A 25,781-nucleotide genomic window follows, 5' to 3' on the forward strand; every position below is an offset into this window, starting at 1 on the left:
CAGGAAAGTAGGAAGAAGTTGATATATAAAAATTGCTTCGAGGGGCTTCCCTGGTGGCGTAGTGGTTGAGAATCTGCCTGCTAATGCAGGGAACACGGGTTCGAGCCCTGGTCTGGGAAGATCCCACGTGCCGCAGAGCAACTAGGCCCGTGAGCCACAATTACTGAGCCTGCGCGTCTGGAGCTTGTGCTCCGCAACAAGAGAGGCCGCGACAGTGAGAGGCCCCCGCACCGCGATGAAGAGGGGCCCCCGCTCGCCGCAACTAGAGAAAGCCCTCGCACAGAAACAAAGACCCAACACAGCCATAAATAAATAAATAAATAAATATATTAAAAAAAAAAAAAAATTTCTTCGAGAAGCAGTGCATTCTCCAGACAATACAGTTATTTATGAAATATGGAAGTAAATACTTTATATCCTACAAATGTGTGGGGAAAGAGAATTTCAAAACTTGGTACATTCTAAGGCTCTCATTTTTACGTTCTGAACGTTTCTTAATTGTTAGCAAATTTTGAAGTTTATTTGAAAATTTGAGGTTTATTGGGAAAAAAACAAGCATTACTTAAATACTATAGTTAAGTATTTTTAAGGAGAAAAATCTGTTTTGGAATCATATGAATGCATTCTTCAGGGAAAATAATATGCAAAAAGAAGAATCTCCCAAAATCTCAGAACGTGTAGTTTAGTAACAGGAATTCAGAGACCACTGAACAAAGACAAAATAAACATGATAATGATATCCAACAATGTTATACAATTAGAGGAGAAAAAATCCCTACTTCTCAAGAACATCTGAGTCACATCCAGCATATAATTTTATGATTACAAATATAAATCAGGTAAGTCACTGTTAATTGCAGAAAGTCTTATGTTGAATCTTGCTTTGCTCTTTAATATCTTTATTTTATGTTTTGCTTTAGGAAAACTCACATCACAAAACTATGTTTACAAAACCATCATCAGGACCACTGGTAATTCCAGAGACATTTTGATTCCGTATACAAGGAGCTGGTTTGTAATTAACTTAAAATCAATTTACATTATTTGCTATGACCCATGTATGGTAAAATCTGGTGTTCTGAGGCTCTCTGAACTGTTTGTATGTTAATTAACCATTTTCTTAAAAGAGTTCAATAGAGCTTAAAGGTAATCACTTCCATTCTGAAAAACCAGCCCAGGTCAGACGTTAGATTGACTAAATCGGGGAGTCCGCATTGATTAATGAGACATATCAGTGTACTCTTCAGTGTTTTGCATTGCATTTTCTTGGTCTCCCCTCCACCCATGAATAGACCTGGTCAGTCTTCTCACTCAAGTTATTCCTAACACCCACACTTTCACCCAGAGTTTATGATATCATCACATATGTAAATTATCCTCTATGTTATTCTATGATATGTTTGCTAATAACACACACATATCCTAGGTTCTAAACAAGTTGTTGTTGGGCCAGCCTCTCAACCATGGCTCCATAACATACGTACGAGAAGCGTCAGGAAATGAAGGAATTTTCAAAATCAAGTGATTACGGAGAGAAACCCAAATTCATATCTTTAAGAGAAAAGCTCTTGAATGCTAGCCGATAGCATTCGTTCTTGTGTGGCTAGAGAAATGTGTTCAAATTTTCTTCTCGATTTACTCCATTTCAGATCTCAAAACATGCTACAAAAATGGTGTGCAATGCAGCTTGTTCTGTCCTAGAACACACCAGTGGCTGGAAGCTTCTTATGCATGACATACCGGCCAAAGGGTGATCATGCCCAAGATTTAACAGGAAAAACTAGAGGAGCTATTTGTTTCCTTACCGCAGGGCCTGGTGGTCCTGGAGGTCCAATGCTGTCCTGCGTACACGTGCAAGCATTTGGAAGACTGGGGCATTTGGCTTCATCTCTCTGAAATTTTGAAAAGAATATTTATCTATGAATTGATGGTAAAAACAGCTTCCCATCCCCCACGCCCACTTATCTTATATACACAAGGGAATCTATTTCCCAACTTGAAGAAATAATTTTTAGCTATGATTACAAACAGTCTTATGTTGAATCTTGCTTTGCTCCTTAATGTCTTTATTTTATGTTTTGCTTTAGGAAACCTCACACAACAAAAATAGGTTTACAAAACTATCATCAAGACCATTGGTAATTTAATCCAATTTTCTCTAGTCTGGTGTTAGAGAAAGGCTGAGTATCTCAGATATGGAGGCCCATTCCCTTCAGAACAAAATCTGAAATCCTTTCCAGGCCTACAGGGGCTTACATGTGCTGCCAAGCCCCTCCCACTGCCTTTCACTCTGCCCCAGCCCCCCCTCATCCACTTCACACTTCTCAGATGTTTAGGGCACCTTGCCGCCTCAGGGCCTTTGCACTTACGGTCCCCTCTGGCTGGAAGGCTCTCTCTCCGTTATCCACATTGTTTGTCCTCTCACTTCACTCAGGTCTCTGCTTAAATCTCCCCTTATCACTGACGGCTGAGGGCACTCACCTAGCTATCTCTCCCTGTACCCTGGTGTGTTCTCACGCAAGGACTTTTCACTCTGTAACGTAGTGTATACCTACTTGTTCATTCCTCCTCTCCGCCTGCCTTTCACTAGAATATTCCCTCTCACTGCTGTAACCCCGGCACATAGGATAGCGCCTGGCTTACAACAGGTGCTCAGTAAGTATCTGTTGAATAAATAACGCACACATCCTGTGGGTACGTGTAGCTCACTGTTCGCCTAAAGCTTCAAATCCATCATCAGCATTCACCTTTGTAATTATTACAACCTACACAGATACTGTGGGTGAAAGCCATCATCTCGAAAAGAAATATGGTTATTTCTACTTAGATATCCAGAGAGGCGATGGCTTATCCTGTAACATGCTGGTATTTTACAAGCAATAGGATAGACTCTGCAATAAGTGGGTTTACCAAACACACTGATTAAGCTGGACTTTTCTGACTATGCATAACCACCTTGGCTGGCAGGGAGAACTTCCAGATGTGGTTCTCTACATTCTGGACTTTCGAGGGAGAGGTCCCCAGCCTGAGCTGTGACCACTGATGAGCACACACAACTTGCGTGTCCCTGGTTCCATCCTGGAGATGCAGCCGCAGAGGGTTACTTCCTCTCCCAAGCCATCCACGCCCACATCCCTTATTCCTCGGGGACTATTAACACCGCCACAGAATTCCATTCTGTTTTACTTACCCTGGAAGGAATATCACAGCATCTGTCTCTACTGGTCCACACTGGACTGCAGACAATATCAAAATCCTGGATTTGGAACTGCAAACAACCAACAGCAACATGAGCTAAAGATGCGTGAAAACATTTCATATTAACATTTCCACATTTTAACCCCTGCCAACTTCTCACAGAGACTCTCTGGAGGGAACAGGCAATGAAAGCAATGTGATCCTTACTTCATAAGAACAGAAAAACCTATGCCTGAGAGAAAGCGACAGTAAAGCAAAATGCATACGTGATTTTCCCACTTTTGATCCACTTCCTTGGCTAAAATGAAATGTTTGATTGAGTTTTGGGTTTTTTAAAAAAACATTAATTTCTTTATTTACTTAAAAATTAAGAATGTATTTAGGGCTTCCCTGGTGGCGCAGTGGTTGAGAGTCTGCCTGCCGATGCAGGGGACACGGGTTCGAGCCCTGGTCTGGGAGGATCCCACATGCCGCGGAGCAACTAGGCCCGTGAGCCACAATAACTGAGCCTGCGCGTCTGGAGCCTGTGCTCCGCAACAAGAGAGGCCGCGATAGTGAGAGGCCCGCGCACCGCGATGAGGAGTGGCCCCTGCTTGCCGCAACTAGAGAAAGCCCTCGCACAGAAACGAAGACCCAACACAGCCATAAATAAATAAATAAACAAATACTTAAAAAAAAAGTAAAAGTCTATTAATTAAAAAAAAAAGAATGTATTTAATTCAGAATTTGAAGACTACACACATTTAAATCAACTTTTAAGAGTCCACCCTTGCAGAAAAGTCACATTAAAAAAAATATTCCTCAGTTATTCTAAAATTGATGCCCTTCTTTTCATAAATTCTTACCTAGGGGCTAACTGATAATTTTATGATTACCTTCAGCTTAACTATTTCAATATAATATATATTTTCTATCTTTCTCAGATAGAAATAGAGCTCTTTTGATAGAAAAGATTGTTTAGCTACAGCCATTCTTTTATTAACCTAATGTACTTGTTCTATTTAAATATCAAATCCAATATTCAATAAATGATTTTAATCGCAATTACATTAAATTTGCACTCTTTGGTTCTACATTGTGGAATAAAAATTTCACTTTTGAATCAAGAAGAAGAAAATCCTGTCCATGGAAGAAAGCTACATTCAGTAAATGCAATTTTAAAAATAATAGAAGCCAAGGATATTAGTCTTGCTTTTAGAACAATGTTATTATTGGTCGACATCTAATATGAACTTAATTAGCCTGGTACGGTGAAAACCTTATGTTTAAAATTTTACTACTAAATAGCATTGTAAAAGGGTTGGCAAGCCCCCGCCTCCAACTTGAGCCAGTGACACTTGTGAGTGAAGTGGCCGACCGACTACACTCATCTTCCTTCTGAAGCGGATGTGACCCCCCAGTGAGGGGAGAGCAAGTCTGTGACGGTCACAGCCAATGTCCACAAATGCGTAGTGTCCTGAGTGCACAAATTTTTATTAACAGTTACTACCTTTGAGGAACAAAAAATGAATTAGTTTAGATTTCACTGATGATCCTGGCAACTATTTGTGTTGTACTCTCCAGTCTGATTCAGTTTCAAGTCGACTACATGATGCTGTCTGGTGCCTTGACAACTTAATTTGTTCCTAGCAGTAAAGCACATTATCATGTTTTGTCAGTAGCATATTTTCTCAGTGTAACTTTTCCAGCATTTCAATCTAACCAAGAAATAAAACAATTTAAAACTCACTGAGGAAAAAAACCTCACTGATTACTTTTTAAAATGTCATTTCAATCTTAATACAAGATACCAAGAAAAATAAAAATGTGTTACTTACTGTGGCTGATTTCCGCTCCCCTTTAAGTAGTTTTCCAAGAATTTCATAACCATCAGTTGTGATATTTCCAGCTTCCTTGATGTCCTTCTCTATAATTTCATAGCAGTCAATGTAAATCTTAACACTTTTTGAGGTCACTACGATATGAACCTAAAAAGATCATTTGTTTCCATTACAAAATTTCTACCCAGAACAATCTGGCTTCTACAAATTTCAGATCACAGTTTTAAGAAAATGTGTTCTTAAAGCTATTCTTGTCCCAAGTCAAGAGGCTTGAACTAAAAATCCAAGCACGAGGTTGCAGTGTCAATGTCATTTATTAACAGCATCAAATTAAATGAACCACTTAACCTTTCTGGGTCCCAGTTTCCTTCAGCTATTATACACTTGCATAATTTCTTATTTTCCCCACTCTGTACTCTTCCTGAGATGGCCAGAGATATTGTAGTAGATGAGATGCTTCTGGAAACTATAGAGAGCTATTCAGAAAAGAAGCAGACTCACAGATATAGAGAATGAACTAGTGGTTACCAGTGGGGAGAGGGAAGCAGAGGGGCAGGGAGGGAGGCAGCAAAATAGGGGTAGGGGACTAAGAGGTATAAACTATTATGTATAAAATAAGCTACAAGGATATATTGTACAACACAGGGAACAGAGCCAATACTTTATAGTAGGTATTTAAGAATAAATTACAAAAAATGAACTCTTCAAATATAAGTTAATAAATCATTAATACATTATTATACTCAGGACAAAGGAGCCTCGAATGTCTTCCACTGATTTTGCTAAATTCAATTTTTAATCCGTTATCCCTAATCCCTGCCAAAAAGATCTTACACACCATGTAGATACCGAACATAGGAAAGAGCTAGCACGTGTCTTTTACAGAGATTCAGCTCTGGAAATCAATAGATTCAAGATTCAATTTCCTTATCAGAAAACAATCTTGTTGATTTATTTTTTATCTGATATTGAAGACACTCAGAATCTTAAAAAATCTACGAGTACAGATAATTAAGAAAACATCTGTATTTCAGTCATGTAAAGAATGGCTGCGGGTAATCTTTGACTTTATAGTTATGCTCATAGTTTCCACTTATCACAGCCCAAATACTCAAGTAAGCCCATGACGATTACTTTGAAAAGTTTGGCTCCAAGTTAAGGAAATTCCCTTAAATGCTTTGAGTAAATAAGCATAAGGACAATCTCTAGAGATTTTTTTAAACAGTAAATATTTTTTCCACATAGAATCACCACCAAAACACTAATTTAGTGCATCTATAAGTGGTAAGTATGAATTATATATTGCTTTTATATAAAAGTGATATATGGCTTACTAAAAATAATTTTAAATACCCCTAGGGCAATCATCTAATGCTGAATTCAAGAAGAACACCATACAAACATTCCCAAGATATTTATTATCTAATAAGAACTAAAACTTATTTGTTGGCTCTTATATGAACAATCTCAGAAGCAAACATTCACAAACTATTTGAAAAATCATAGTATCCAGAAAAATTATTTCAAAATCAAAAGTTTCAATTTTTGAAACAAAATTATTCCAAATACACTTGTCATTCAATGCTAACCAGAAAGAAACACATGCTAAAAATATATTTTGCTACAATCTCTTCAGTGTGTTTCATTGCATTTTAAACACATGCATAATTACATTTCAGAGCGGCTTTTATCTGGAGACCATTGTCCCAAGTATTTAGGGACTCTTTCCCAACTGGGAAGGATTGTTGGTCACAGACCAGTAGAAAGAAATAGGAACACCCTTGTAAACTCATCACCCTTCCCAAGGTCTCCCATTCCCTAAAACCTTATTTGTCATCTATTCCACTTCTTTGTCTCATTAGAAATCTCTCTCTTGAATCTATGTCATCTGTTACAACAGGATGAAGACATAGAAAACGCTTCAAGAGAATTCTCCTGAAGCAGTAGTTGTCTGCCATTCCTTACTTAAGCTATCCCCTCTCTCCCAAGAGCCCCCTGTATGTTATTCTCACTAATTTGCTGCTATCAGAGAACTACTTGTTCTTATCTCAAGGACTGAAGAACTTCAGTGCCCGAATTACATGGAAAATGAGAGAGGAGTGTTCGAATCCTTGGATCAGTGGAATGTAAGTAGCCAGTAGTGATCGCACTTGGTACTTGAATAGATAGGATAAATGAGAGTAGGTTAGAAGAACGGTGTGGGGGAATGAAGGAGGGAAAACAGCATAATGAAAAAGTAGAGGAGGAACTAAAAACAAAGAAAGACATTATGAAAAAAGAAGGTAGAGAATTTGAGGAGAAAAGAACGCTTGTGAGAACAGGAAAGAAGAGGCATTATGTAAAACCTAAGAATACAAATACCTCTCTCTATAAAGCCAAATTAAGAAGGGAATGTCAAAAAATAATTATCTTGATTTGCAACAATTAATGAATGTCCCTCTTGACCTCTTCAAAATACTGCCTTATTTTGCTCAAGTAAAATGAAGCATTCAATGAAAGTTGGAAATTAATAATAGTTATATTATTAATCATAGTTCCTAAATGGTTATCAGTTGGTTAATAGGGGGCTGAATTTCTAATATCTTCAGTGGGTATGGAAGAAAAATAAAATAGTCTTTTTGGGCAAGTTACTCAAATGTAAGTTTAATAGGTGTATCAATGAGCCAAAAAAAAGTTCATAAGAACTTTGCCAGATTCAACATCTATTATCGGACAAGGAGCAGTTGAAGTCAGTAATATTTGTCTAGAATCTGCTTTCCCAATAAGGCATTTACTTTGCTGCACTTTACCAGGACAGTCTGTAAACTGTTAAGCAAATATGCCTTTATTCTCAGAGATCTCTGTCTTTCCATCATTGTTTTTTGCTTTTCACTAATGTGCACGCTGAGGCCTCTCCAAGCCCCATGAAGAGAGTCCCTTGCCATCCTCACCAAGAATCTGATTCATGAATAAGAAAAACATTCTGGAAAGAAGCCAAGATTCTCAGGAATAGAATCAGCAAGAAATTCAGCTAAATCTACCCAAGTACAGGGTAGTTTTTCAATTTTCACTTGAGAATCACATTGAACTAGAAATATTTGTCTTCTGTGTATGGGGACTAACTTTCTGAGCGCTATATTGGGGAAATTTTAGACCACTTGCACAACAAGTAGTCTTCCTCCTGTTAACTTGATCCAGTGGATGAAGAAATTCCATTAAAAAGTCCACTCCTAACCTCGACTGTTCTTTTCATTTCTAATGCTGCCAACTTCAGCACTCTTATCTGTAAGTTAATTGTCCTGACAGCAAGTTTCTATTTATCCTCGATGTTGAGATAAAAAAAAATTAAGATCATCAAGAATAGATAATCCCCTAAGAATTTATCTTAGAACTTTTAATAAGATTTTTTTAGAGAAGTTGTAAATGTGTTCATGCAGAAGTTAATTTAGTAAACAGTTATCTTAATTATTTTGATAGTTAATGATAACTTTTGGACTGGCATGTTTATAACTTTTCAACAAACTAGCAGGCAGAAGCAGCTTACTATTCTCTATAAAAGGATAAATAATTTGATCAATTAAATACAATCCACAAAAATTAAGCTTTTGAAACAAAATGACATAAAGGTTCAAAATAAAATGGTAGGTAGAAAAATGGGCACACAGTATTGTATATACTACATGACTCATATTCTGAAAAGACATTAGCATTGAAAATACATTGAAATGTTCATAGTAGTTATCTCATGGTTAGTAGAATTATCGTTTTAAATTTCCTTCTTTGAATTAATCAAATTCTTTGAAATAAGGTATTGTTTTTAAAAGACATGGCTATGTTTCCACCAGTTTAACATGACATTTTAATAAATAATAAAATAAATTAGTTTAAATTTTAAGTCATATACTTTTTTCTACAAATAACTTTTTCTATCAATATTTATTTTTCTATAATCTTACGTTTTTACCTTATGAAAACTTCCATAGAATAATGTCTTCACTTCATCTGTGTCAAATGTAACAGTTTGTACCTCACCCCTTGTATCCTTGTTAAAGAATGATAATGTCTTGCTAGAAGCTGTAATCAACACATAATTGTTATTAAATCAAATGCCTGGGCACTCTATATTGAAAGTATTAACAAATAATTCTTGTTGGAGAATTCTCTAAAAAAATTAATAATTTCAGTTAAGATAAAATGTAATTCAAATATTTACTGATATATTTTTAAAACTTTAAACATAAAAGCATAATCAAGTAAATATATATATATATATATATATATATATATATATCCAGAAGGTTCTTAAAGAAAAAGGAAAAACATAATCAAAAGTATGCATGCATGTGCCTTAAAATAAGATAAATTATAATCCTTACGATCTGCAATCACCCCAACTTGTGGTTTGTGGTCTCTGTCTGTGATCTGCCAAATTGCAAAAGGGTCATTGGGAGTTTCTGGGAGAAGTCTGAATAGTAATATAATCGTATATGAAGGGGGGAGGCCATTGGGATGTAGATCTCTGTTGGATGAAACAAAATTAATTAATTAATAAGGATTTCTCATCAGAAATAGAGGATATTTTAAATCTTTGGGCTAGACTCTCATCATGAGTAGTATTAGACGCCATTTATAATAATCTGGCTACATATTAGAAGGGGAAAAATTTAAGAATGACCTCAAAATAGCAAACACTAAAGACCCATTATGTAAGCAGTAATAGATGATTTATAATCTGATAAAGTCACAAAAGTCTGGGAAATTGCCAAATGGTCTTTCATCCTACTGTTAATAAATCATTTTTTCTAAGCACATAGATAATTATAAAACAATATAGTGATTTTAGGGTGATAAAACTTGTATCTAGGGGTGTAATTTAAAGAGAGTAAATCTTACTAAATATATTCAATTTCCAACATCAGGGGTATGAGATCATAAGCAAGATGGCTTAAGGCTTTAATTGCTCCCTCCCTATATCTAATAGTTTTTACACTTCCCAAGTCCTCCCTTAAAATCAAGTAAATCAAATAATCTCCAGAAGGTCACATGTTCCCCGAAACAAAACCAATAATAGATTTTACGGCCACGTACATGTGCAAACATTTAGTGCTGATAAAGGGATGTGATTCAATTAAAAGGAAATGTTTCTTGGCTCTAGGGCTGTTAGACGTAAAATGTGGCCCCCTTCTAGAGTTGAGTCAGTCATTGTTCTGGGGGAATCTCTGAAGCAGAATTAATGGTTTTCTGTCTGAGACCATTTAATAGCACGTTCTTCCTGAAGGTAGGAAAAGGGGCTTAATAATCAGCTCTTGGAATGGACTTGAGGACACGGGGAGGGGGAAGGGTAAGCTGGGACGAAGTGAAAGAGTGGCATGGACTTATATATACTACCAAATGTAAAATAGATAGCTAGTGGGAAGCAGCCGCATAGCACAGGGAGATCAGCTCGGTGCTTTGTGACCACCTAGAGGGGTGGGATAGGGAGGGTGGGAGCGAGACGCAAGAGGGAGGAGATATGGGGATATATGTATATGTATAGCTGATTCACTATGTTATAAAGCAGAAACGAACGCACCATTGTAAAGCAATTATACTCCAATAAAGATGTTAAAAAAAAAAATCAGCTCTTGAACAGAAGAGAAGCAACTCCTCCATGGATTTTGACAGAGGGCACAGAATGTCTCTTGAGGTTTCATGTCCTAGTACCACACTGCTAGTACTTCTGGAATATAACGCTGCCCTACTGGGTTTTTTTTTAATTTTTATTGGAGTATAGTTGATTTACAATGTTGTGCTACTTTCTGCTGTACAGCAAAGTGCATCAGTTATACATATACATATATCCACTCTTTTTTAGATTCTTTTCCCATATGTATAGCACAGGGAACTCTACTCAATACTCTGTAATGCCCTACTTCTTAAAGCATATGTTCTGGGCAAGCTGACACGATGCCTTTTGTATGTCCAAAAACTGACCATCTTCATAATATTCCACATTAAAAATAATTTCTCCATATTAATTCATTTCTCACCTAGCCCATTTTTCCCCTTTTTTAGTTAATGAGTGATTAGGAAAAAAATTATTTAATTGCATTTATGCCTCTTTCAGCCACAAGTTCTGAATCTTAAGAGGACAGCAGGCTGTCATAAGTTAAAATGTAGGAATCATATCTTGAGGTGACAGAGTTAAATGCTGGGTACTTAGGTTCACTGGTAAACCTAAAACTGTGAACCAGTGTGGTTAGCCATAAAAGAGTTAGGAACTCACAGTGTGGCCACACTACAACAATAAAATCTGCTTCCTTAAAAGAAATGAGCTTTGGTTTTACTCTGAATTTTCCGTCAGCTTTCTCAGAGCATTTCAAATTTCAGGCATCATTGTCTGACCCTGTCCTAAGTTTCGGAAAACTCTATTTCTTCTTGTTCTTTTCCCTCCATAAGATGCCAAACACATATTTTTCGACATTCAAGTGTTTTCATTCTAATAAATAAAAAGTACATATTTTGGTTATTGGACCCAGGTACAAACTTTCATCCCGTAAAATAACAACATCTAGAGCTACCCAACAGATTGCCAGAGCACCAGCCAATAAAAACTAAGTGCTGCCTGTCAGATCACAGATCATGGACAAGCAAAACCACTGCAGTCTTTCATCCTCTGGAGTCGGAAACACTAGGAAGAATGCCTCTTCTCATTCTGCACTGATTCCATCCAGGCCCTCTGCACCAAGGGAGAAATGTTCAAAAGAAGAAGTTGCCTCCCTGTTTAAACAACCTCTCTTAAGAAGTGTAACTATAATCCTAGACTTAAATTCAAAAGGATCAGTAATCCATCATATGGCGGACACAGGATGAGATTCTTGGGTCTCAGAGTAGCAAGCTTGAGTCCTAGTCTCCCACGTGACCCAGTGGAACACAGTTAACCCAACTGTACTTAAGGAAACTAAACCAGGTCATCCATAGGGCTCTTCCGACAATTCTAAAATACCAGGGTTCTAAGACATCAGCAAAGATTCCAAGCCTCAAAAAAGCATCTGGCCCGTGGTAAGAAAGAGAACTCCTGTTGTCACACTCACGCTGTAGGCTGATGCACAAAGGCGTTCTTCTGAAGCCTGTAAGATGAGTAGCTGGGAAAAGACCCTGACTCCAAAGAGACTCCTTGCACAAAAGCAAAATTCTTTTCTGTCAGGTTGTATGCTTCAAGCATCTTAAAACCTTTACATCAGAAAAAAAAAAATATATTGAAATGAGGTCATTTTAATTATCTGATTGCTTAAATCCTGAAATAAATTAGCCCGAGTATGAACGCTTACCTGGTGAGGTGTAGCCATCCAAATAAATGAGAGGACAACCTGCAAAGTACAGTGTTCTTTAAGTATGATTTGCCAACAAGGTATACAAATGTTATACATGCACAGAAAGCACCTGCATACATACATCAAGTAACAGAACTGGTCATTCGTTTATAAAGCATATCAATCTAACCTTTTCTAAGTTATTTTGTGTAGACTTTCCATGTGTACGTGAAATTATACTACTGACCAGCGTGACCATGTTTTCTGGACATTCTCCAGTCCAGCTGGAATTTTACAATGTTCTTAAGAATGGTAAGGTTGGGGCTTCCCTGGTGGCGCAGTGGTTAAGAATCCGCCTGCCAATGTGGGGGGCACGAGTTCGAGCCCTGGTCTGGGAAGATCCCACATGCCGCGGAGCAGCTGGGCCCGTACGCCGCAACTGCTGAGCCTGCGAGCCACAACTACTGAGCTCGCGTACTACAACTACCGAAGCCCATGCGCCCTAGAGCCCGTGCTCCACAACAAGAGAAGCCACCACAATGAGAAGCCGCGCATCACAACGAGGAGTGGCCCCAGCTCGCCACAACTAGAGAAAGCCTGCGCACAGCAAAGAAGACCCAACGTTGCCAGAAATAAATTAAAAAAAAAAAAAAAAAAGAATGGTAAGATTGAATTAAAGGGGGGAAATTTTTAGATATTTTTCAATAGATTAAAGAACTTTTACTGATGAGGATGATTATAATTTTTGTGACTTTCTGTTTGAATTAAAAAAAAAAAAACTCCCACAAGGACTCAGAGGCAAAGAATATACAAATCAATTTTCACCGCAAAGTAAAGGAGCTGTTACAGTGGAGGATTACTGGACCGAATGTCAATATTATGACATAGTATGAGTGTATTTCGTGTTTGGTAATTGCAATCATTGTTGCTTTTGTTGTGGTCATCCATGTACAATGCTTGGTGTCAGTCTATTTATCTCTTGTAAAAATAAAATACAGTGTGTGTGTGTGAGTTGTGGAAAAAAAAAAAAAAGAAATCTAAAATAAAAGAACTTTTCTCCCAGGAAACTTCAGATCTGTGCAAGGGCAGGAGGAGTTTGCCGTCACTCAGTCCTCTTCTCTGCCAAGCCACGGAGGCTCACGCTGGCCACCAAACCTCACGGTGGCAGGAGTGCAGGGGGTCCCACCCCGGGCCCTGGAGCTGGGGCAGCAGAGGGCTGCGTCCAGGACCTCGTGAAATGGAAGGGGCAGCTGGTGCTCCCTGCTCGCGTGCACTAGTGCGACTCCATTCTGAGCTTCAGTGTAAGTTTTACCGTAAACCACTGACGTTTGTTCACTACTGCCGCCTCTAACCCGAGTTCTGAGATCTCAACATAATGTCTAATAGGGGAAAACAGAACACTTAAAAAGCATAGCCCTGCCTGGGATCAGGGGTCTGGACCAGCCACGCAACTGTCTCCATAATCTAAGACCCCCAAGAATCAGAGTTCATGGATGGAGAAGAGGAACAGATCAACTTAAATAATCAACATTTTGTCCTACACTGTATTTTAAGAGTTGAGCTTGAGGTCTCGGTATAATATGAAAAATCTACACCCAAGGAAACAAGTGGGAACCAAGTGTATTTCTACAGTGCACACTCACACAAGTCAGTTTTCTCGTGGCTCTCTTGAAGCACGGATGTTGACGGAACAAATACCAATTGATTACTAACAGGGGAAAACTTTCATCTCATGGAAATGCTTCTATAAATGCATTTCTAAGTTGAAGATTAATCTTCTCAAATGTCACAGGCATTGGGATGGTGGGAAAAGGATCTGTTCAAACACTTTATTTCCATACAAGGAACATTGCATCTTCAAGGCTAAAAATGGACCTCTGACAAGCATACAGTTAGCGTGATCTCAATAGAACAGTGATTCATCAGGTTCTCAAGTGGTTTCCCAGGATCTATTTATGCACAGACTTGATCTCGTATAGGATAGAGAACGGTCTACTCCAGCGGTCCCCAACCTTTTTGGTACCAGGGATCGGTTTCGTGGAAGACAGTTTTTCCACGGACGGCGGGCAGTGGCGGTTCAGGCGGTGATGCGGGCGATGGGGAGCGGCAGATGAAGCTTCGCTCACTCACTCCACCGCCCACCTCCTGCTGTGCGGTCCGGTTCCTAACAGGCTGCCGACCAGGACCGGTCCGCGGCCCAGGGGTTGGGGACCCGTGGTCTACTCAGTAGTTACTTTTTCAAAACAACTGAGACTGTGGATCCATGTGGACCATGACTTACTTGAAGTGGCAGTTTCACAGACAAATGTGATGAGGTTGTCCTCTATCTTCTCAAAAGATTCAAAGTCATCCACGATGAACACGTGCCGTTCGCTTGGTTTGCTGGCTATGTTGGCAAGTTCATTGTAGTCGACGTCAGCCACGCCAACTACAAAGACACTGAACCCTGCAGAGCAGTGTTTATAGAGAGAATTACATATCCTTTTTTCCATCCTTTATGGTTTAAACAATTCAAAATACAATCTTATCAGAAATGATGCCATATTTTCTCAGCTAATGCAACAAGTTCTTTTAATTGACATAAACTCTCTTTAATGAATAGGTACTTTTTCCAGGTCTTCCTATTTTCTGGCTTATAAAATTCAATTAACTGGATTTCCTAAAGTCTTAACAATTAAAAGATGAACACTTTAAGAGCAGAATGACTTAATGTGGTACTCATTTCCTTCCACACATCCACAGTCTTAATATACCCATTAATTCTGCAGCTGTCTTAGGCAACATTAACATTTCAAGCTCATGTGCCTCAGAAATCAACAATGGGCTCATTTTAAACTCCGAATTCCTGAAACTGATTTACTCAATAAACTCAGGCTCAGAGTCAGCACTTTGACCACTTTCAAAATGGAATCTACAACTCCCACTGGCAATAAACTTTCACTTATTTAGGCTAATACAAATAAACAAAGTTTTCACTCCAAAAGCTTAATTCAACAGTAGAAAAAATAGACTATATAAAGAATTAGTTACATAATTAGATATAAATAAGGTAACTTGAGAAGCAAACATTCATAACCCCAAAGTTAAATCACAAAGGAGCCTAAAATATACAGGAATCTGCTCAAAGTGCATAACATAACGGCAACAACTTATAAAAAGATCAGTGCATAGAACAATCTCTGTTGTAAGAAGACAGCATGACTTAGCACTAATCATGACTCATACTTTTAGCCAGAGACCCATGTATGTGCAGATGACAAATTCCATGTAACGAAGTACTTTACAATTTACACCACAATACATCATGCATAGCATAGAATTCTCTCTAAAATATGTCCACGTTGGACGCTGCCTGAAGGATTGCGGGTGTTAATGCAACTATAAAGACTTAGTTTCATCTCTAATCATCCTGAATAACTAATCCAAAGGGCAGTGTAACAAGGAGGCTTTCAGCATGTTTGATTGACAAGATCTACACGAGCAATATCTCCCTGAGGTCTCTCTGCTCCTTTGCAGTGAACCTTCCAGCAATCTGTTTGGGGTCTGCATCTGCCAGGACGTGTGAAACCTATGTCTCTCCTTGCATAGGACTGAACCAGCGTCAAGACTCATTTATGCTACGGCAGGAAGCCTGCTTGAGGATCATCCCATTACTGCTGTTGTGTAGGCTTCCAGCCACTATGCGGGACAGACCCTGAGGCACGTCTCATACAAAGAACACACCATGTCATTTCTGAGCAATTATCAAACCATTCCATGATGAAATGTAAACTAACATTAGAAGGGTACGGAATACAGAGTAAAACAGAAACTAAAGTAACATCAGTAATTTTGGTCTTTTGCAATCATTCCTGGATGTTTGAAACTGTGAAAATAATGAGTGCAATCACTAGGCATCAAATTTATGCTTGTGCCATGTGGAAAACAAACTTACGGTTACCAGGGGGTAAGGAGCGGGGCGGGGGGACAAACTGGGAGATTGGGATTGACATATACCCACTACTATATATAAAACAGATAACTAATAAGAACCTGCTGTATAGCACAGGGAACTCTACTCAATACTCAGTAATGGCCTATATGGGAAAAGAATCTAAAAAAGAGTGGACATATGTACATGTATCACTGAATCACTTTGCTGTACACCTGAAACTAACACAACATTGTAAATCAACTATACCCTAATAAAAATTATTTTTTAAATGTATGCTTGTGCTTACCTGACTGCTGGATGACGAAAGCTGCCTTCTTGACCTCGTCCTGTGACCGACCGTCTGTGACCACAACCAGCACCTTGGGGACATTCTTCCTCATACCACTCTCCCAGGTCAAGACCTTCTCCTTGATAAACGTGAGAGCTTTGCCTATAGAATGTGGCATGGAACACTTTAGTGTCATCTCAGGGAAAACTATCCAAGTGCCCTTAGCCACGCCCAACTGATAAGCAATTGAATGTTAGAGTTACACTCTGCCTATCACTCCAAAGGCTTTGGAGAGTAAAGGTCTGTGTACACGCTGACGAACTGCACCTGTTCTCGTGTTTCCTCCTCTGTACCGGATATTCTGGAGGGCCCCGAGGGCCAGGGCCTTGTCGTTGTACGTGTTCAGCTTAAACTCAGACTTGACCTCGTCGCTGTACTGCACGAATGAGACCTGAAAGGAAAGGCGGTTTGGTGGTGAGGGTAAGTCACCTCTTTCAACGTTTCAATTGTCAAGTGATTCTTCTAGCTGCATAATGCGAAAAAGAAGTGTATTAGACCTGACGGAATATGGTACGCTCTTTATAGCTAATACAACTACTGCTGTCTCACTAAATTCTCTAATTTCTGATCTTCAGTGAAAGTGTCAGTAATTGATATTAATAATGTACATGCACTGTATTTATTCTCTAGGATGTAAGAAGGGATGGGTAAAACTGGAGAGCAATGAGATTCCAAGATTAGAAATGAGAACATACCATCTTGAGCTTAAATATTGGCTAAGCAATTGCTTCTCAGACAACTGACCCTCCACACTGACCACATCTATTCTTCATGGTAATATAAAAATGGCACGTGTGTGATAATAATCAGCACTCATCACAAATTCAGTGACAGTGTGATTTAGTGGAAAGAATAAAAGCTTTATAGTCAGGATTCAATGGGCTCAAATCTTAGCGCTGCCAGTTAATAGCTTTGTGACATTGGGTAGGTTCCCAACATCTCTGGGCCTTCATTTTTTATCAGTAAAATGGAGATAATTATACTTACTTCTATGGCCAGTTTAAGGAATGAGAATCATGTATACAAAGTAGCTGGCACATAGAAGTTAATAAAATATGGTAGCTTTTTTTCTTATTTTTTATCAGAAATCTTAATTTCTAAAAGGATTTCAAAAAAGGCTTACTTGCTCACACTTTAAATTAAGACTATAACTAGCCTGACATTTTACTCTTCTTGGGTTGGAATAACATCTACAGGATTATTTGGGGATTTGAAATTTAATACATTCCACAAAGCATTATTCCATAAAAGAAGACATGATTTGTTTATGAAATTATTTGTGGTTTATGTCAGAAATCTCTTATTTTCATAACATCTCTAAGACGTACCTGTCTAAATAAAGAAGAAAATTCACCAAGAGAAATGGGAAGGGAAAGAGAATTCAGAAAAATAATAATACAATACAGTCTCTTGCCTTAAGCAGTCAATGATTTAGACAGAAGAGAATCACACAAATAATGACAATATAAAGAGATACGTGCCATAACAGCAACATAGACAAAACCCTTCAGGAGTCTGAAATGCCTAAAACTATCAAGGCAGCCTCTCCAGAAAGGGTGTAATTGAAGTGGGTCTTCAAGGTTGCAGAACCCAGGTAGTAAGTAACAGAGCCACTGGCTCTGAGTCCAGGGGTATGTTGGGAGTGGAGGAGATCCTCAGCTTTACTGGTGGGTCAGAGCTAAGTGAGGAATTATTCTTTGAGGTGTGCCATGGAAGGATTAATTTTTCTAACTTCCCACTCTAGTAAAAGCAATAAATTTGGAGTGATTCCAAAGCAAGATAATTGGTAGTTATCATTGTAGGAAAACAAATTAATTTCCCTTTGAGTTAACAATGGCCTTTCTTCTTCTGGTTCAGGTAGTATCTGCAATGTCATGATAGAGGGGGCAATAGGGTTCCACACACCCGCCTCCAGTCACTATCTATCACTGAATCTTCTGACTTAACGGGGTTACAACAATCACAATGCATTTAACTTCCAGAACATAAAATGACCTTTTAGGAAAATGTATCATTGTCAGAAGATTTAAGCAGGAAGTTATTAGACTCCCCTAAATTCTGCAACAGGAATATCATCTAGCCAAGAGAATACCTAGAGGAATATTTATTTTTCTATTTATTTATCATTTGCACCCAAGTCCTTCCCAAAAGTCTATGTGTAAAGAAAAAAGAAAATAACAAAGTCAAAATGGAGTTTATACTGAAAAGTCTTTCTACTTAAAAGGTTGAAGGAAAATAGCAAGACATTACACATGAATAACCTTTGAAACGACACCCACCTGAATTCCAGCAGGACTGATTTCATCAAAGGCTCCCACAGTATTGAAGATGAATTTTACAACTTTGTTAAAATTATCATCCCCGATACTCCAGGAGGCGTCAGTCAAGAATACAATATCTGCCTTGGCCCCTTTGCACACTGGGGGAAAAACACAGAGGAAGCCCCAAATCTCATGAATTCTTTCATTTCAGTGAAGTTACACAACTGAGAAACGTAATCTAACACCCTGCTACTCCTCCAAGTGCGGTTCAGCAGCAACGGCATTGCCTGGGAGCCTGATAGAAATGCAGAGTCCTGGGGCCCACCCCCGACTTCCTGCATCCGAATCAACGGTAGCAAGGTGCCAGATGATTCACGTGCACAGTGAAGTCTGAAAAGCGCTAGTCTAACTGGCCCCCAATTTCTGCTCTGGAATTACTCCATCTCCTCACTCTACACGCATATGCTCCCTCCTCATGGGATTCTTCAAGTAGCTTCAAACAATAACTAAGGAGGAAATCAAGTGAAAAAACAACCATGCTCAGAACTTAAGAAGAGTCCTCAGTGGGTTTGGAGATTTTTGTATATAATTATCAAAGACTTGGTGTAGATAAGGTGTCTTTTCATTTTAAATTAGGCCACTAGAATCTTACGGAGGGAGGGAAGGGATGGAATAAAATAAAGAAACACCTTTAATTAGAATCTTCAGACTTGAAAGCTAAAAATTCTGAAAGTAAAAATTTAACATTTTAGTGATAAAAACTTACCGTGTAGAATGTTTAACACCAAGAATGAGCCCTAATGTAAATATGGACTTTGGGTGATAAAGATGTGCCAATATAGGTTCACAGAATGTATCAAACGTCCCACTCCGGGTTGGTAGGGGGCACGTTGAGAGTGGAGGGAAGCTGTGCACGTGAGGGGGCAGGGCATGTCGGGAGTTCTGTGTACTTTCAGCTCAAATTTGCTGTGAACCTAAAACTGCTCTAAAAAATAAAGCCGATTAAGAAAAAAACCTTAACCTTTTTTTTTTTTTTCAAAATTCACACTCTTATATGTTGTGGAATACGAATACACCAGAGCAGTAAGTCATTACCACCAAAAAGGTAACAAACATATCCATCACCCCCAAAAGTTCACTGGTGTCCTTTTATAATAGTCTCTCCCTGTCAGTCCTCTCCACACCCCTTCCCATCCCCAGAAAATCACTGATCTCCTTTTGACATGATAGATTAATTTGCGTTCTCCAGAATTTTATATAAATGGAATCAGACAGTATCTTTCTTTTTTCCTCAGGCATCGTGAACCCAGCAGCATTATTTGGAGATTCATCTACGTTGTTGCCTTTAACAATAGCTTGTTCCTTTCTCTTGCTGAGAAGAATTCCATTTATTCCATTATTGCTTATTATTTCACTTTTTGATGAACATTTGGGGCATTTCCTGTTTTTTTCCAATTACCCGGTTTTTTTTTTCTTACAAATAAAACTGCTATGAATATTCATGTAGAAGTCTTTGTGTGAACATATACTTTCATTTCTCTCGGTTTAGCACCTCGTAATGAAATGACTGAGTGGTACCGTAGGTTTATGTTCAACTTGAAGAAGCTGCCAAGCTGTTTCCAGTGTAGTTATACATTTTACATTCCCACCAGCAGTGTATGAGGGTTCTAGTTACTCTACGTCTTTGCCAACACATGGTCATTTTAATTTTAGACATTCTGATATCTCATTGTGGTTTTGGCTTGCATGTCTCTAATGACTGATACTGAGCATTCATATATCTTCTTTGGTAAAATGTCTTTTCAAATTTTTTGCTCACTTATTAAAATTGGGTTGTTTGTATTTTTATTACTGTGATTTGAGAATTATTTATGTAACATGGATATAAGTATTTTAGCAGATTATGTGATTTGTAAATATTTTCTCCTAATCTGCGACTTGTCTTCTCATTCTCTTAACAATGTTGTTCAAAGAGAAGTTCTTAATTTGGATGAAGTACAATTTATCAATTATTTCTTTGCTCACATTTTTGGTGTGATATTGAAGAAATCTTGGCCTAACTTCAGGTCACAAAGACACAAAGGTTTATAGATTTAATTATTATATGTGGGCTTATGATCCATTTTTTAAAATGTTTTTTTATCGTGGTAAAAGCCACATAATATAAAACATACTATTTTAACCACATTTAACTATACAGTTCAGTGGCACTAAATACCTTCACATTGCTGTGCAACTCTCACCATCATCCATTGCCCTAATTTTTTACCTTCCTCAACTGAAACTCTGTCCCCACTAAACACTAACTCCCCATTCCCCCTCCCCACCCCCCTTGCCCTCCTGCTCCTGGCATCTACCAATGTACTTTCTGACTCTACGAATTTGACTCTTCTAGGTACTTCACTTAAGTGGAGTCAAACAGTATTTGTCTGCACCTACTGTATACTGGAATGCATTTTTAAGGTAAACTTAATATATGCCTTACAAACAGATTGTACCTTCTTTTTTTTTCCCCCTGTACTATACAGTAGGTTCTCAATTAGTTATCTATTGTATACATAGTAGTGTGTATATGTTGAATCCCAATCTCCCAATTTATCCCACCCCCTTTCCACCCCCTTGGTGTCCACATGTTTGTTCTCTACGTCTGTGTCTCTATTTCTGCTCTGTAAATAGGTTCATCTGTACTATTTTTCTAGATTCCACATATATGCGTTAATATATGATATTTGTTTTTCTCTTTCTGACTTACTTCACTCTGTATGACAGTCTCTAGGTCCATCCACGCCTCTGCAAATGGCACAATTTCCTTTTTATGGCTGAGTAACATTCCATTGTGTATACGTACCACATCTTCTTTATCCATTCCTCTGTTGATGGACATTTAGGTTGCTTCCATGTCCTGGCTATTGTAAATAGTGCTGCAATGAACATTGTGGTACATGTCTCTTTTGGAATTATGGTTTTCTCTGGGTATATGCCCAGGAGTGGCATTGCTGGATCATATGGTAGTTCTATTTTTAGTTTTTTAAGGAACCTCCATACTGGTCTTCATAGTGGCTGTATCAATTTACATTCCCACCAACAGTGCAAGAGGGTTCCCTTTTCTCCACACCCTCTCCAGCATTTACTGTTTGTAGATTTTTTGATGATGGCCATTCTGACCAGTGTGAGGTGATACCTCATTGTAGTTTTGTTTTGCATTTCTCTAATAATTAGTGATGTTGAGCACCTTTTCATGTGCCTCTTGGCCATCTGCATGTCTTCTTTGGAGAAATGTCTATTTAGGTCTTCTGCCCATTTTTGGATTGGGTTGTTTGTTTTTTTTGATATTGAGCTGCATGAGCTGCTTGTATATTTTGGAGATTAATCCTTTGTCAGTTGCTTCGTTTGCAAATATTTTCTCCCATTCTGAGGGTTGTCTTTTCGTCTTGCTGAACATGTCTTTAAGCCAAAAATATTTACTGAATTCCTTTCAACAGTCTAGAGAAACACATTACTATTTTATCCTATAATAATACACCTTTAATTTTTAATTTTACTTCTTTAATAGGCTTAATAAAGCCATAACATTCTAGAGCCTTCTAAGAGAAAAGAAAAATACTTTCAATTAAATGTTGGAAACAGAATGTGGGAAAAGAATAAACCAGTCGTTAATCAGCTAAAACTTAATTTGATGAAGCACTGAGCATTGCCCCAAATCACTGAGAGACCAATCTTAATAGCTCAGTCTATGTCTTTTTACCAGTTTACTACAAGGGACAATTATGTCTCCGACTTTGGTGAACAGAACGTTTCTAGCTTTGTGTAATCCAGGGCCCTTCTCAGGTCAGAAGCCAGGAATTCCAAAGCCAAAGGCCCCATGGGTTACGCTGCAAATTTAGCCCAAAAGGTTCCCAGTGCCTGTTGATGCCAGCAGCCGCAAGAAAGAAATGCCCGCCATGTGACAATGGATTATTTAAGGCACCCCTAGACCTTCACCTGCAAAATCGAGGCAACAGAGTTCCAGCTGAAGAGGCGGAGTGGTTTATGATTGGTTTTATTCACACTAAAATGGGCCTGGAGCAGAAGAGCAAATGACTGGTAATCTTTGCCTTTAACTGAAAAACTCTTGAGCAGGAACAATAGGTCAGAAATGTTCTGTATCAACTGCATAAGTAAGAAGGCTATGAATCTCTATCAGCTGGATGCATTGCCTAATAGCAGTGCTTACCTTCCCGGGCTGGTGGAATCGTGGGAGGGGGAGGAGGTGTAGGTGGCTCTGTAGGAGCTTCTGTTGGTTTTACAGCTAGAATTAAAAGTAATAATTAGAAAAACGCAACATGTGCACATTTCATATCTCAGAAAGTAAATTTTAAGAGCCATTTAAGTCCTCGATAACAAAGCAAGTGTCAATGGGCACTGACATACTGGGACTCCTATCTGATCCAAAATTGGTACCATTGGTAGTCACTCAACACTGACTACAGCAGCGCGAAGCGGAGCCCAGATGCAAAGGGAGAACGTAAGACCTTCAGATACAGTCAGATGAGCAACGGTCACTAATACGGATACATGTTCACCCTCTCACTGTCAGCTAGAGCCAGCTCTCCCTCCTTTAGGTCTTTCCTTACGATTACGCCAACTCTAACAGGGGCAGCACGGATTTGCTGCAGATAAAGGTGCTGCACCAGCCACAGACGCCACTTCAAGGACCTGCCATCGTGCCACTATTGCTGCTCGTAAGGAGAAGTGCCACACAGGAGTCACTTACGTCTCCCACACCCAGAGCATCCTACTCTGAAGCCTTACAGAGACTCCCCAGATTACTCAAAAACACTTACTAGTATGTTCTTTGACAGAGACACCTGGTCCCTCAAGATTTGGTGTCTGCACAAAGACAGTGACGCCATAATCAGTGTCTGGTGACAGGCCGGTGAAACAGTGACTGGTTTCTGACCCACGCACGGTAATCTCCTGTCCTCTCGTTCCTGATGAGGACAGCAGAGGAAAAATGCCAGTGTCACCAGTAATTCTATTTAAAGACATTTTGATACATCATTGTATAAATAGAACGACACCTTTACGGAAGTTTTAAATGTGGCTACTATGTGCTCCGGGTCACGTTTTTGCACACGTACCATCTGCAGGGCTCAGTTTCAGCCTGTAGGAAGTTGCTGCCCGGTGAGCTGACCATCTAACACAGAACGTGTCCCACCCGACCTGGTAAGTTTTCAGATCCGTCACGTTCAAATATACTACAAGAGAAGGACAGAAAGAAATAGATTTACTTCACAAATAAAGGCAAAAAGCATACTTTTAGTCACAACACAATTTTCAAACTTCCACTGGGGCTGAAAAAAATAATGTCTAAAGTCTCACACTGTTTCTTCATGAGAAACATACATGAAGCAAACACGAAAACATGGTATTGTCAAAACCGACCTCCCTTTCTATGACTGATTTTCAAGGGAAGGAAAATCCACATTCAGGCGTACCTCTGAGATACTGCGGGTTCAGTTTCAGACCACCAGAATAAAGCAAATATTGGTACAATAAAGCGAGCGACACAAATATTTTGATTTCCCAGTGCATAAAAGATTTATGTTTACACTATACCTTAGTTTATTAAGTGTGCAATAGTGTTATGTCTAAAAGAATAATGTTCATACCTTCATTAAAAACACTTTATTGCTAAAAAATGTTAACCATCATTTGAGCCTCCAACGAATTGTAATCTTTTTGCAATAGTAACATCAAAGGTTACGGATCTCCGATCACCATAACAAACATAATAACAATGAAAAAGTTCGAAATATTGCAAGAACTACCAAATGTGACACAGAGACATGAAGTGAGCAAATACCGATGGAAAAATGGCACCAATAGACTTGCTCCATGCCGGGTGGCCACAAACCTTCAATTTATAAAAAAACACCGCATCCGCCAAGCACAATACAGCCAAGTGCAATGAAACGAGGTCTGTCTATAGCCCCTCTCAACACAATGAATGTCAACGACACCTCATGAAAAATAATAAAACAAATTTTCTGAAAGGCTATCTGCTAAGTCCTCAAATAGCCATTAAAGCACTTGATGACAACAAAATCTATCTGTAAGCTGCATCAGTCATCATGGCATTTATGTGAAAACTTTCAATTAGATCAATACATTTAGGTAATATACGTTTAACATCAAATGTCAGGAAAAACCACATAGCATCCCACATGGATAAAATCATAATTTTTATAATTTTTATCTTTTAAAATTCAAAATGTATTTTCTATGAAACAAACATATCTCATCATTATACATTTTGTATACTTGATTATATGACGTTAAGTATTTGTTTAGCTGGACACAAAAGAGTTACCTACTCAATGCTGAGGAAACACGTGTAAGAAAAGGAAAGAAAGAAAATTAAAACAGACTGACCTGGTCATTTATACTACGCTTTTTCTTACAACCACAAAAAGCTACGTGACTCACATGTAGTGCCTTGGTCCGTCAGAGGGACACTGAGTCCAGAATCATACTGAGCATAAACATTCACGTCATAGGTGGTGCTGGGGTTGAGATTGTGTAACGTGTATGATGTCACTTCTCCAACAAAGACCTCCATGGGCTCATTGGAACCTTTAATAACAATCACAAAAATACATAGAAATATGCCATCCCTAGTCTCAAATTTTTCTTAAAATCAAATAACCTATACTCAAATGATAGTATGAACACCATTAATTCCATAGCCCTTATGCACGTGCTCCCCGTAACACACGCTGCATTACGTGGTGAATACAAAACTGTAAGCAGAGACCGAAGCCTTTTCCTTGTTATTCTCAAAGCATAGCACAGTAGCTAGCATGTGTACTAATGAATGTAGCATGTGTGTAATTAATGTTCCTTTAACGAACAGATCATCACACCGTCAACTACTCTAGACTCTCAAGCCTCTTCTTTACGCTCCAGTTTGCCAGCATAGTGCTTTGT

The 25,781-nt window shown here is 38.6% G+C and overlaps 1 protein-coding gene across 4 annotated transcripts in view; it reads right to left on the reverse strand.

Moving 5' to 3' along the window:
* Window positions 1-25,781, reverse strand: part of COL12A1 (collagen type XII alpha 1 chain) — a 120,014-nt gene that overhangs the window by 20,038 nt on the left and 74,195 nt on the right. For all 4 annotated transcript variants that reach the window (XM_082404924.1, XM_082404923.1, XM_082404926.1 and 1 more), the window contains 15 exons: window positions 25,281-25,427; window positions 23,933-24,049; window positions 23,636-23,782; window positions 23,026-23,100; window positions 18,831-18,970; window positions 16,819-16,942; window positions 16,510-16,653; window positions 14,571-14,735; window positions 12,308-12,346; window positions 12,071-12,209; window positions 9,374-9,516; window positions 8,962-9,071; window positions 5,016-5,165; window positions 3,191-3,268; window positions 1,806-1,892 (listed from right to left, as the gene is read on the reverse strand). In XM_082404924.1, coding sequence (XP_082261050.1) covers window positions 1,806-1,892; window positions 3,191-3,268; window positions 5,016-5,165; window positions 8,962-9,071; window positions 9,374-9,516; window positions 12,071-12,209; window positions 12,308-12,346; window positions 14,571-14,735; window positions 16,510-16,653; window positions 16,819-16,942; window positions 18,831-18,970; window positions 23,026-23,100; window positions 23,636-23,782; window positions 23,933-24,049; window positions 25,281-25,427 — 1,805 coding nt within the window. The remainder of the gene's footprint in view (window positions 1-1,805; window positions 1,893-3,190; window positions 3,269-5,015; window positions 5,166-8,961; window positions 9,072-9,373; window positions 9,517-12,070; window positions 12,210-12,307; window positions 12,347-14,570; window positions 14,736-16,509; window positions 16,654-16,818; window positions 16,943-18,830; window positions 18,971-23,025; window positions 23,101-23,635; window positions 23,783-23,932; window positions 24,050-25,280; window positions 25,428-25,781) is intronic.

The sequence above is a fragment of the Balaenoptera borealis genome (assembly GCF_965194805.1).
Source record: "Balaenoptera borealis genome assembly, chromosome: 9".
In the NCBI taxonomy this organism is placed as follows: Eukaryota; Metazoa; Chordata; class Mammalia; order Artiodactyla; family Balaenopteridae; genus Balaenoptera; species Balaenoptera borealis.